Source organism: Copadichromis virginalis, linkage group LG6, assembly GCF_057382275.1.
Source record: "Copadichromis virginalis isolate Kocher_CV1m ecotype Utaka linkage group LG6, C_Virginalis_male_GT1.1, whole genome shotgun sequence".
NCBI lineage: Eukaryota > Metazoa > Chordata > Actinopteri > Cichliformes > Cichlidae > Copadichromis > Copadichromis virginalis.
The window spans coordinates 18424919-18437843 of record NC_140623.1 but is presented as its reverse complement, the minus strand read 5'-3'; the positions used below and the strand labels follow the sequence as shown (position 1 = coordinate 18437843).

The 12925-nt window shown below is 41.8% G+C and overlaps 1 protein-coding gene across 7 annotated transcripts in view; it reads left to right on the top strand.

The window, feature by feature from the left end:
• The first annotated feature begins 10127 nt into the window (after positions 1–10127).
• hhip (hedgehog interacting protein) overlaps positions 10128–12925 on the top strand; it is a 37604-nt gene continuing 34806 nt past the window's right edge. Inside the window, exons 1-2 of one of the 7 annotated variants that reach the window (XM_085459028.1) lie at positions 11454–11537; positions 12501–12552. Coding sequence is in view for 2 of the 7 variants with exons in the window: in XM_085459022.1 (XP_085315148.1) it covers positions 10665–10934 (270 nt within the window). In the remaining 5 variants the exon portion in view is untranslated. Of the gene's footprint in view, positions 10935–11451; positions 11570–11590; positions 11781–12492; positions 12553–12925 lie in introns of those variants that run through there. The other 6 variants (XM_085459022.1, XM_085459025.1, XM_085459024.1 and 3 more) reach the window with 6 other exon arrangements.

Here is a 12925-nt window from a genome sequence, read left to right as displayed (position 1 = left end):
TCACCATCAACATTGCGTGCAGCAGCAACCACAGCCTCCCAGACACTGTTCAGAGAGGTGTACTGTTTTCCCTCCTTGTAAATCTCACATTTGATGATGGACCACAGGTTCTCAATGGGGTTCAGATCAGGTGAACAAGGAGGCCATGTCATGAGTTTTTCTTCTTTTATACGCGGCTGAGTCGGACTGGAGCTCTCTGCCCTTTACCAATCCAGCCACGGGCCCATCCATCTGGCCCATCAAGACTCACTCTCATTTCATCAGTCCATAAAACCTTAGAAAAAACAGTCTTGAGATATTTGTTGGCCCAGTCTTGACGTTTCAGCTTGTGTGTCTTGTCCAGTGGTGGTCGTCTTTCAGCCTTTCTTACCTTGGCCATGTCTCTGAGTATTGCACACCTTGTGCTTTTGGGCACTCCAGTGATGTTGCAGCTCTGAAATATGGCCAAACTGGTGGCAAGTGGCATCTTGGCAGCTGCACGCTTGACTTTTCTCAGGTCATGGGCAGTTATTTGGCGCCTTGGTTTTTCCACACGCTTCTTGCGACCCTGTTGACTATTTTGAATGAAACGCTTGATTGTTCGATGATCACGCTTCAGAAGCTTTGCAATTTTGAGACTGCTGCATCCCTCTGCAAGATATCTCACTATTTTTGACTTTTCTGAGCCTGTCAAGTCCTTCTTTTGACCCATTTTGCCAAAGGAAAGGACGTTGCCTAATAATTATGCACACCTGATATAGGGTGTTGATGTCATTAGACCACACCCCTTCTCATTACAGAGATGCACATCACCTAATATGCTTAATTGGTAGTAGGCTTTCGAGCCTATACAGCTTGGAGTAAGACAACATGCATGAAGAGGATGATGTGGACAAAATACTCATTTGCCTAATAATTCTGCACTCCCTGTATGTGCCCCAGTGTGGTTGTCAAACCAGGGCCAAATGAAACTTGCTCTTGTTGAATATTCATAAAACTGCTGTGTTGCATGTACAGTTCATTGTAAATAATTGTACTTTCTGTAAAGTGGTTTCAATAAAACAGAAAAAAGTATGTTTATTTTTTTTATTCAAGATCTGTTCACTTGTACTTAGCAAGGACATACACATGAAATGCAAACTATTTACATGGCAACGCACAGCTGGCATCAATCGTGAATCGTTCATTTAGAGCAAATTTTGGGGCAGGTGCTGAGGAGAAGTCAATGTTATGTGCAACCTCTGGCTGTATCTTGGTCATATGGTCAACGTACTCACAACGTGCAGGCTTAAAAACGGCCAAATCTTGTACCCAACCGTTTGTGAATCAGATGTGCGCCTCCAGGGATTTATAATTACAAAAATGATTTCCCCTATGCGCTGACTCTACAGACAAGGTACGCAAAGATATCGGGATAGGACAACGGCGATAGGCTGTCTGGGTTTCCAGTCCACTGCACGCTATTTTTTCCAAGTACCATCTCTTGGCTTCTGGGCGCAATCGGTCGCGATACAGCCCTTTTGCGCTGATTTTAAGCATGGTTCTGGCAGTCCCGCTTCCAACACAGTGTGTTTGTTTTGATTTGTTGCCTTCTGACATGGTGCCGCAATCCCACAATGCACTGCGGCATGACGTCAACTCCAAAGACCTAGTGAGTTGTTTTCTCTTGCCCATTTTCATGATATAAAGCGACTGACTCAAACCTGCCATCGCTCTGCTGCTAATAAAAGGCAGGCCACAAGAAAGCAAAACACATCTGACTAACATGCATTTGTGCACAAGCAACTAGCTATCAAAGTGCTACGTGATTCATAAGGAATATTAGCAGAAGCGAGATAGATAGAAATGCACCTGAACATGAATAATAAAACAAATTTGCGTCACACTGAGTTCAAGTGCAAGTGAAGCTAAGAAAAGCAAATCAGGTACTTGACTTTTTTCAAGCTATTAGCCTACTTCAAAACTATCAGAACTACAACCAAAAACCTTCCATGGCTAGTATGAACCGAAATCACAAAAGAGACCAGAGTTTGAGTTACATTTAGGCAAGAAATGTGAAAATGTATACTGTAATAACTGGGCAGTGTTTTATAGCAGACATACCTCAGACTAAGTGAAAGGGATTACAACAAAAGCATCCTGACAGGTGAGACTGGTGCATCATAAAAAAAATGACTCATGCTTGGTAATCAGATCCCAGACAAAGGGGAAGTTTTCACTTTGACTTTTTGATACAGAAGAAAAAGGACCAGCCAAAGGAATATTACTCTGAAATCAGACCTCGCAACGATTCCCACAGACAATAAAACAAAGTCGTTTTTCAAACAGTGACCTTTAAATGGGAGCATGCAAGGCAAAAAAACCTCTCTAACTGATTCCACACCTTCTGTTCCAGTCACCTCTTTTCCTTTTCCGATGTAAAATGAGCCAGACGCAAAGAGACTGTGCAAACTGAGATTTCACAACTGACTACAAGTCCTGGAAAAACTATATGACGTCCAATTTTGGGAGAAGCTGTACAGGGCACTATCAGACCAATTACACCCATGCTGAGGACCACCTTGAGAACTACAGTACTTTTCCAAATGATGGAGTAAAATTCTTTCCATTTGCTTAATCTAAATAAGAGTGGAACTGATTAATCTGGTTGGTGGGCCTGCTACTCGTTTTGTTTGACTGACTCCTCAGATAAAATGTTCACGTTTAGCGAGAATTGATGTTTTCCACATTCGTCAAGCAAAAGCAAGAATTTGGGGTGTAAACTTAGCAGTGTTGTTCTTCACACTGGTAGAAATTGCTTGGAGAGAGAAACGCTGTTTAGATTTGAAAGAGCGTTAAAACAGTCACTTTTTAGGGTTTTTAGTGAGCAAAATGGAATGGGAGGAAAAAAATGTGCGCCATGGCTTTTGATGTCACCTTGACCGAGCTGGCCAGTTTAAGTAGTCGGCTAATAACTTTTGAAGGACCCTATTTATCAAACACTGTAGACGGTACATTAAAAAAAGACCTTGTGCAGGTGCATATGCTCAAACACACACACACACTCCTCTGCCTGGTTTATTCAGATGCCATGAGTTGAAGGAGCACTCAATGGCTCAGGCCTACCTGATGGAGAGCTCGAGAGGCCAAGCAGGAACAGATGGGCTGAGGACGGCGGGGTACTGGGAATGAGGGAGCAAAGGGAGGGAAAGAAGAGAGAGAGCATCGACAGTCAGGGACCACCATCATTGCTGCCCACACCAGACTGCACTTACCACCAGCCGCCTGCCTGCCCCCATCCCACCAAATTCATTTTCAGTACAGTGATTCTTCGCTGTAATGAATCTGCAATTTGCACACATATGTAGTGCCTAACATGGTACTACTTTGGGATCTGTTTAACCCCGATGGAAACATTTACAAACAAGTTACCATAAAGAGTCATCAATCTGCACATTAACCTCTTACTTGGAGGAGGGGAAGACCAAAGAAAGTGGAAAAAGGAGGAAAGGGAAATAGTCTCTTTCAAAGCAGAGTATAGGAGAAATTAGCCAAATCCTAACAGAACAACTTTATAATTGCTTCAATTATTGTCTGCTGTCTCCTTTATGACTGGGAAAAAAAAGACTTGGAGCGAGAGATTCGAGACCTGTGAAAGACAGAATGACTCATCATAAGCTCTCTGAGTTGGAAATCTAAAGAGTCACTGTGTTGAAACATCTGGAAAGACATCTGTCTAAAGAAATGACTGATTGGCTTTCTACTTTTCCTGAAAGGAGCAATGGAAGCCAAAGCTGCTGTATTTATTTCCATGGAGCTGTGTCACTGTATTTGTGTGTATTTACATGCATCAGGCATTTAGCATAGCTCCAGCAGTTACGGGACACTCCATCTTCTCAGCTCGTGCCACCATACTAGGGAGCCCTGGGTGGCTTCACTTATTCATGCCATGTGTATACTTTAGCCAAACAAGGCCTAAGGACACTCCGGGGTGGTACAGAGGAAGGAGGGGCGAGGAAGCTAAAGGCGAGGTAGTGTGGTCTTATGGTTGAAGCCCGTGATTTAGAGGCTGTTGATACTGGGCAGACAGCCCAGGCTCAGTCACTGACTCACCACGGATGACGCTGCATAAGTCACTACACTTAAAATGTCCTCATGTGTTTAGATCTGTTCAAGTGGAAATCAGGCACACTTGCACAGCTGGGAATGGCTACTGGATCTGATTTTCTTGTTTCTCTCCTGCTTTTCCCTGAAGCTTTCATAAACAGATGGCAGAGGCTCATTAAGCTGTTGTCAGAACTATTAATGGCATTGTGAACACTTTCCGAGGTCTGTATGCCTTAAGGCGCACGATTGCCAAAGCAGGGTCATTAAAGAAGGTGTGAGAGTAACGCAATGCTGCTGTGTGCTGCAAGGTGAGGGATGGATGCCATGAAAGAAAAGTACACACATGGCTGGACGACTGTTAACAGTGAGCTGACATTAATGATTTCATGTTTGCAGTGGAGGGGAGAAAAATGAAATAACGTCATGTGATTTCAGCGCCGTAGGAGTGCGCTGAATGATTTCACTGTGCAGTGCATACTGTATGTATGAGCTGTATGTGCTTTGATTCTGGGGCTTATACCACTGTTAAATCAACTAAGTAATTTCATTCAGATAATAGCTTTGTGTTGCCTTTTGTTTTAAAAAGTGTGAACTGTTGAAATCCAAACAAATAAGTAGGACTACTTCACCATAACTGCATCTTTAGCAGGTGGATGACTGTTTCTGTGACTTTCTAAGACCAATTATCTGACGTTGTGATGGTCATACTTTTACTAGCCACATTTATTATGGTTATATGAATAAGACAGAAGGGGAGCAGTATTTTTCAAAAAGGCAATATCTTTTAGGCTGAAACAGAGATATAATCTAAAAATGTTCACTGCTATATCTGTACTGGGATTTTTGATGTGGTCAGATAGGATAGGGTATTATTCAATCTACATGAAGCACTGACAGTCTAATTGTGATGGCTTTGTGAAGCGACATTAGAGCCCTCCTGAAATCTCCTTTCTCTCTTGGTCACAATAATACTAAAATGCTGATTTTAGGCAGGTGAAATGTTTATCGTATTCACCCTCATAGTATTCCATCTTAGCATCTCAGTAGGTTGGGTTACCAAATGCTGCCCCTTTGTCTTTTGTCTTGTCTCCCTCCCCTCGCTCCCAGTCAGTTGTGGCAGATGTCTGCCCCTCACTTAGCCTGGTTCTGCCGCAGGTTTCTTCCTGTTAAAAGGGAGTTTTTCCTTTCCACTTTTGCCAAGTGTTTAATGAGAAGTCATCTGATTGTTATTTTTTTGTATTTTTGTAGGGCCTTTATCATGCAAAATAAAACGCCTTGAAGCAACTGTTATTGTGATTTGGCGCTAGTAAATTGTCAAACCTGCACACGTCTCCAAATTATGCACAAGGTGTCCTTTGTTGTGCTCTGTCTAACGAGTTGGTCCATCAGTAGCAACTCAACACATATGGATGCCTGTAAACGATGCTTTTACGTCACATTTAAATTCATGCAGAACATTTAAAAATGTGCACAAATAAAAATTTACCTCCATGGCACTTAAACCCCTACGACTACTTCCTCTTTGGCCGGTCCCCAGCCACAAACATAAAACACAATTAGGCAGAATGGTGACGTCTATATCAGCAGCTGTATACAAGACAGTGGGTCAACATGACAGCTTCTACAAACGTGCACCCTTTTTAATGGTTGAATTCTGAGTTTGTTAGAAGATGTAATTACACACTTATTAATGTATATTTATGAGCACAGTATCCTGTTCTTATGTTAAATAACTTCCAAAAACAACTGACTGCACCTTTAACTCAGAGCAAATGATCTTTTACTTGAACCAACCAGATCTAAAGCAAGCAAACACATTTCTCACCACAAACAAAACACAGTTGCCATATGACTGCAAAACTACGCCGGAAACATTGTTTTCACTCCAAATAGTCAGACTGCCTCTTGGAAAATTGGAAAAATTAATAATAATATTGTACTACATAGGTCAAATTAAAATGGATTTTATAATAAAATGGCTGCGATCAGCTGCCCACACAACATTCGATCCATATATACACAGTAGTGTTATCTTATGAGCATTTTTTTAATGTTTCTTTTAAAAACATATTTAAGACATTTACCTTTATATGTGTAAATCAATACCTTTCTCATTTTGTATTACTTGGTCATCTTCTTTCTAGACCCCACTAGACAATTTGCATAATAATCACCTCTACTGCCTTCCAATTTCAGGTTACAGCTTAGTAAAAATCCATCTCGCAATTTATTGCTTTTGCCCTCCTTTTCCTTCCCATGAGCTTTATTTTGTTCCATCTGAAAAAAGCATTTGATACACAATACTCTTTTTCACAAACTCTTGTTTGCTAGAAAGTTTAGGAAATATGCCCAGTTGACATAACCAGTGGTTATTCCTACAAAGCAAAAATTAATCCTAAAGGGAACACTGACATGTGTACCTAATCTGAATAAAAAATAATAAAGCCTATTTTTTTATAGCATTTAGCAAAACCAGCATTACAAAGAGCTTCCCTGTTTTTTTTTTTTTTTTAAAGAAGAAGCATTATAAAGAATTAAGCTTAACTTCTTGAGGCACAACTGAGAAGTCCTAACAGGAAAAGCTCGATTGCCTTTTAAGTTCGAGGTGGGAACAGTTAACAGGTTTCTTCCTTAGGATCAGAGGTTGTGTAATGGTTAGTGCAAGTACTGCAGTTTGGGTATAAAATCTGGGCCAGACAATGAATGGCTTTATAAGTAATAAGTAAAATATTTAAATCCTTTAAAAAAGTAATGGGCAGCCAGTATAGAGTCATTAAGACTGGAGTAATATCTTAACTTTTCTTGGCTCTTGTAAGAAGTCTGGCTCCTGCAAATCTCAAGTCTGTTTAATGTCTTCTGATTGATATTTATTGAAAGACAATTACAATAGTCTAACCAAGAAGCAATAAAAGCATGAATGATAGTCCAAGTGTTATTAAAACGATTGATAATGTTTCTGAGCTATTCCTCATGTAGGAGTATCAGGACTGGCTGAACTTGTTTATATGTTTGTCAAAGTTGAGATTAGAATCAGATAATACTGATAATCGCATGGCTGCCACTCCCTGAGCCTGGTTCTGTCAGAGGTTTTTTTCTTATTAGAAGTGAGTTTTTCCTTCCCACTGTCACCAAAGTGCTTGTTCATAAGGTCATCTGATTGTTGGGGTTTTCTGCACTATTATAGGGTCTTTACCTCCCAATCTAAAGCACCTTGATCTTAATTTTTGTTTAAATGCACACACATGCATTTCTTAATATGAAGTCAGAAAGATCTATCCATAAAGACCACAAAAGATGGACCTAGCTTGCAAGAAAGGTGAAACCTGAACAGTGCTTTTAAACTGCATTCTTTTTAACAGCCACTAGGCGGCGATGCCCTTGATTGCAATAGGACCTATTAGAAATCAGTGGAAAAACAGTCCTGGACTTGACCTCTGTTGGCACTTTCATAATGAGTTTATAGGCTCAGCAACTAATCTGTGACCATACTGAATGAAAATTTATTTTTAAAGTTTCAGGAAGGAAGGCTTTCTGGGGTGATGCTCATTGGATAATGACTTGTGACTGACAAGTTGGTAGCTAATGAGTGTGAGATTTCATAGTCAGAAATGGAGATACAAATGGGTGATGTCATTCTAGCTATGTCCATCTTTGTTTGTGAGTCCATCCACAAAGCTGTATTAGCTGTAGAGGTGCTGTAGCTGTACTGATGCCCATGGAAACCCAGTTACCATTGAGGTACTTCAAGATTTCTAATTAAGAGACATTTAAAAATGACACCAACAACACAAGAGATAGAAATTGACTAATTCCAGTGTTTTGTTTTGTTCTTTTTTTCCACTGATTTTTAGAAAAGACATTATGTTCTGTTCAAGTTCAAGATTTTATTATTATTCAGTGCAATAATAAAAATTATATTTGTGCTTTCATCTTTGCAGATGAACCCAGCTGACCCTGCAGTTAAATGTTGGCCACCTCCAACAACACTCAGAGACAACTTTAGGTAGACTTATGAACTGTTAGGTGTGAGGTGGTGGTTTTGACTGCCTAGAATGGAAACACTAACAAAATACACAAGTGGAGTCCTGTTGTTACTCCGTTGGTGGACGCACACGATCACGATGCTGAGCTATGAGACAAACAACGCAATAACAGACGGACTGAGAGAACAGAGTAAGCATTTCTTCAGTTTAGGGGGAAACAGCAGAGGCGGCAATGAGAGTCATGTTGTTGATGCTTATGTGGTCACATGCAAACCTAACCACCATCCCTTGGGATATCCTTAAAAGAGGTTCAGATGCTGATCGAAAAGATGATTTCCCCCACTGACCCTGCAGAAATGAAAGGGTGGAGCAGGTGGTATCACATCAGGAAATTATCACGCACTTTGCATGTGGATGTTTCACTTAGGTCAGCATTCTGAATATGTGATCTGAATGGGCCAAATGGGCCAAGCAAAGAGAGAGTCAGCGTCTGATTTTTGTTCTCATGCATGTATATGTGCCTCAGCTCTGAGCTTGTGCCTCACTATGTCAGCTAAGAATTGTGGTCTGTCTAACTGTGATTCTCTGGGTCTATCTCTCCGAGCAGATGTACTCTTTTCTGCTCCACAGCTGCATCCCACATGTTTTCACGCTGCTTGACAATGCACGTATATTCTCTTCTGCTCGGAGCTCTAATGTTAGTGGTGATACTGGTGGTGCTGGTGGTGGACGATTCCTACTATTCTTATGGCCCTGATCTGCCCTTAAACCAGAGTTAAGCAAGTAGCACTCCGGCCCCGCTTTGGTCCTGAAAAATCTCCAGTTCTGTAATGTGAAGAATGTAGAAGGTAGGGGGTCAGAACTGGCAGGGTCTGCCACAGCTTCATAGCACACTGAGTCATTTCCATAATTGCCCACAATCAAACCAACCCCTCTTGGATTCCACCCGCTCCAGATTCCTGTAGATAAGCTGTGCCGCAGCTTTGGTGAGTGCTGGAGACCCCCAAGTAAGAACAGGTGCCGCTAATGTAACTGATTTCAGGTTTTCCCAATGTTTCCCCGGTAATTGCTCTGGGTTGAACAGTCCCTTTTGGATTGCTATCATGTGACTTTCCTGAAGAGCGGAATGAAAGAGGGTTTGTCCCACATTTGGTATTATCAGGAGACTTTAGCCAAATTAAGATGCCTTACTGTAAGTACGACTGTACAGGAACAAATCACTGGGCATCAGATTGTTAGTGATTGATTCGCATTGTAGCCAATTTTCCACCGCCTACAAGAAAAGTACTGCAGAGCAAAGCCTTTAGACCATAAACGAAGTCAAACAACCCATGACACAATATGCAGTGTGACGTTTCTCTAATGCTACAGTCTCTTAAGAGATATCAGTCGCTGCCACAGCAAAGCCATTCAAGAACCGAGGCAAGTCATTTTTGACATGACTGTTCATTAACTAAAATACGGTGAGAATCTGTATATGGGGGGGGGGGGACAGACAAAAAAGTAGTATAAAAAGGCACAGGTTGATTGTTTTTAACAAGTTTAAAAGAGCATATGCAAGTCTTTACGTAGCTAGTAATTACTGCGTATTAAAATAGTCACTGGCTAGTTTACCCATTCTTAAAAGCCTGCGTTAGCTTTCCCCAGAACCGTGCAGGTACAGTTTTAGTAAATGTACCTTAGGTACACCACACTACATCAGAAGAATAATGCTTACTTGACGTACAACTGTAAAGGTTTTTCATATTTATGAACAACGACCGCCGTCTTAGGGAGGGAATTCAGGAGAAGTTTAATAGTCTATTACATTTCTCTCTCGCTATTGTCAAAATAAGTCATTACACTGACGTGATAAGTACAGGAAGGCAGTGAATAATGAGCAACAGTCGTTTTAATCGCCTCTACCGTCGAATGAGCGTTCGGTACTTTACTCCCCCCACCACCTCCTGTCTCCGTCCGCCGCTCTGCCAGGTAACCGTTTACCTCGACGTGGACGCGACTGTGGCCACACGCGCGCTCCCGCGAAGTCATACGTCACTGTGCTCGCTCCTCTTCTCGCGCGCTGGTTAAAAAGAAGGAGGAAAGAGCACGGGAAAACATGTGAGCGCTCTGAGGACTTTAGTGAGAGGCAACTTTTATTTTTCTTATATGTTTTTTTACCTGTGCATGTCCAAACTGCCGTGCTGTGCTCAAAAAGGAATTACATCTTAACGGAACGTCACGGCTTTATTTTTTGTATTTTTTCCACTTCCACTGTTTTGCGGGTTTTGGCTTTTTCTGCTCATCAGGATAAAATGTGTTATTATTTTTGCTTTCATATTGTTATTATTATATTATTTTAATTTTCGGAGTTATACTGTATAACCAGAAGGGAAAAGTAGGGCTAATTTATTTTAAACACCTGTTTTCATACTAACGAATCACATTTAGAACACCTGCGTGTACAAATTTGACTGTTGTTTTTTTTTTCCTGCGTGGAGAAATATATACATATAAAAATATAGTGCACTCCAGGTCAACATCTCTCTCTCTTTTTTTTAAAGGGACGCGTTTTGTTTTATTTTCTATTATTATAATTAATATTATTGCAAGCGCATTTTATTATCTTTTGAGACTATGAAGCATTTGCAATTTGTGCTTGTGCTGGCCATCGCGGTCAACGTGTGGGAATGTGGGGACGCAAAGTTTGGCGAGAGAGGAGAAATGAGCCCCAGGAGAAGAAGATGTTACGACGGAAGCTTGCCCAAGCGGCTGAAGAAAAGGGAGCGAAAACTGTTGCTTGACGGCAGCAGCGGAGGAGAAGTTTGCCACAGGCTGTATCCTCGCGTATCCTGCTGCCCCACCAGGAGAGCCGCCTATCAGATCCTGCACCGCAGGGATCCCAGGGTAAGTTAAAGTCCGTCCGCACACGCAGCATTTTCTTCTAATGAAAGGACTGGCTTTTTTTATATATATATATTATTATTGCTAAGGCACCTGAGGACATGCATTTACAGCCTTTGTGCATTGTCATTCTGCTTCTTACTACCGACAGCTGAATTTGAGGATGGCAAGAGGAAGTTGCCTTGGGCTATGCTGCCAAGAAGAAGTCCTAATTTTTATGTTGCTGTGGCAAAGCTATTGTAGCCTTAGTGGTAGGCGACCTTTAAATAGCTTCAGATGTAATCCCCATTCATAAAACTGTAAGCATATGCGTGGCTTAATTTTATTTATTTATTTCCCCCTCTTTTCAGTATCGCTGTAGCATTTATACAATCTTCGGAGAACAACTTAATCTGCTTCTATCGGAGGCAGCCTTAAAAGTGAAGAAAAATCCTGCTTTCAGCAATAAAATGTTTACCAGCTTCTCATAATACGGTTCAACTCTAATTCGGTGTGTCCAATCCGCTTCGTTGTTACCATGGCAATCACTCGCCCGATTTACGTTACTTCTACGCTGGCCACAGTGAGCTCCAACCGCCGGCTGAGAGTGACAGAAAGAGGCGCTAGGTAACTAACTGTTGAGCCATTTACCCGACAAGGTAGGAGTTCGGCTGTACCCTTTTTTTTTTAAAGTCAGCCGTCGACCTTTTTACTGGAACTGGAAGCTGATAAGGATTTTTCCCCTCTTGCCGGCTGTTTGGCAGCCGTTGGTTCTCAGAGTTAACGCTCAGACGTTTGTTTGTCTAACGTCTTTTAAGTGTCTCGCGCTCTTCCACTCTTGACCGTTATGGCGCCAACCGAGGTAATAATGTAAGTGTTAAAATGTAATGCAGCGCAAAGCTCAGAGGGGGGGGTTAATTAAACCGCTCTTCGGAAATGCAGGAAGGAGAAAAAAACAGCGAGTGTATGCGGCCAAACTTGTAGCAGATTCCTTTGGATCCTCACCGGGCCATTCTCATGTAAACCACCCCTCGAATCATTCAGTGGCTGGGTGGTATCTCACTTTGTGTTGCGACAAAAAGCCATATTGCATCATTTAATTTGCTCAAGTCATGCAAATAAGAAGGGGTGGGGGGGTCGAAACTGAATAGGACGAACTCGACTTCTCCTCCTCCCAACTACACTGCCCACACACGGAGCCCTTTCTGATTATGGCAAAAGAATAACAACAACACCATTGTGTTTGTTGGTTTCACTAATGGGAGAAGCTGGAGAACATCATTCTCCCCCCAGTCATGAGCCCCTGTCCAAGTGTTAATGCCTTTGAGAGGGTGCGTGTCTTTCACTATATCCCCCCCCCCCCCCGCAATAAACTTACACCTATTCCCCGAGGACAAGTGTTTTGTTAACGCTTAGTGTTGCCTACCTCAGTGCTTGTCTCCCTTCTCCTATCCCAGTCTCCCTGATTGTGTGAGGACTGTCCAGATTTTTTCTCTATTTTTTTTATTCCAGCTGAATTGTATTTTACATTTTCATTTTTTTATGTGTTAATGTGTTTCTTCTGTGGATTTTTGCTGTTGAGTCATGCAGATGCGATCATAGAAGGAGCAGCTGTTCTCCCACACAAGGCTGAGCTTTGCAGGTGTGAAGGGAGTTTTAATAAATAAAAAAATGCAATGTAAAAATCTGAAATGACAGGGGAGTTAAGTTACTCATGATTTAATTTTCTTACCCCATTGTAGTTCCACTTTTTTCCCCGATTGTGACTCTGCTCTTGATCTCTGTGAAAGTGTGACAGCTGAGCCTCCTTGTTGCTGTTTTCTCCCTGTTTTTTTTGAGGCGTGTACTCACCAAGATTGAGCGAGAGACAACAAACAAAGGTTCACTTGTTCTGGTTTGGATGATGGCAACATTGGAGCCCATCCCAGTAACATATGGACACAGGGCATGGTTGAGAGCACACAAATGCTACTCTCTGTGGACCTTGTGCCAGCCTATGGCACGCAGAATCAATG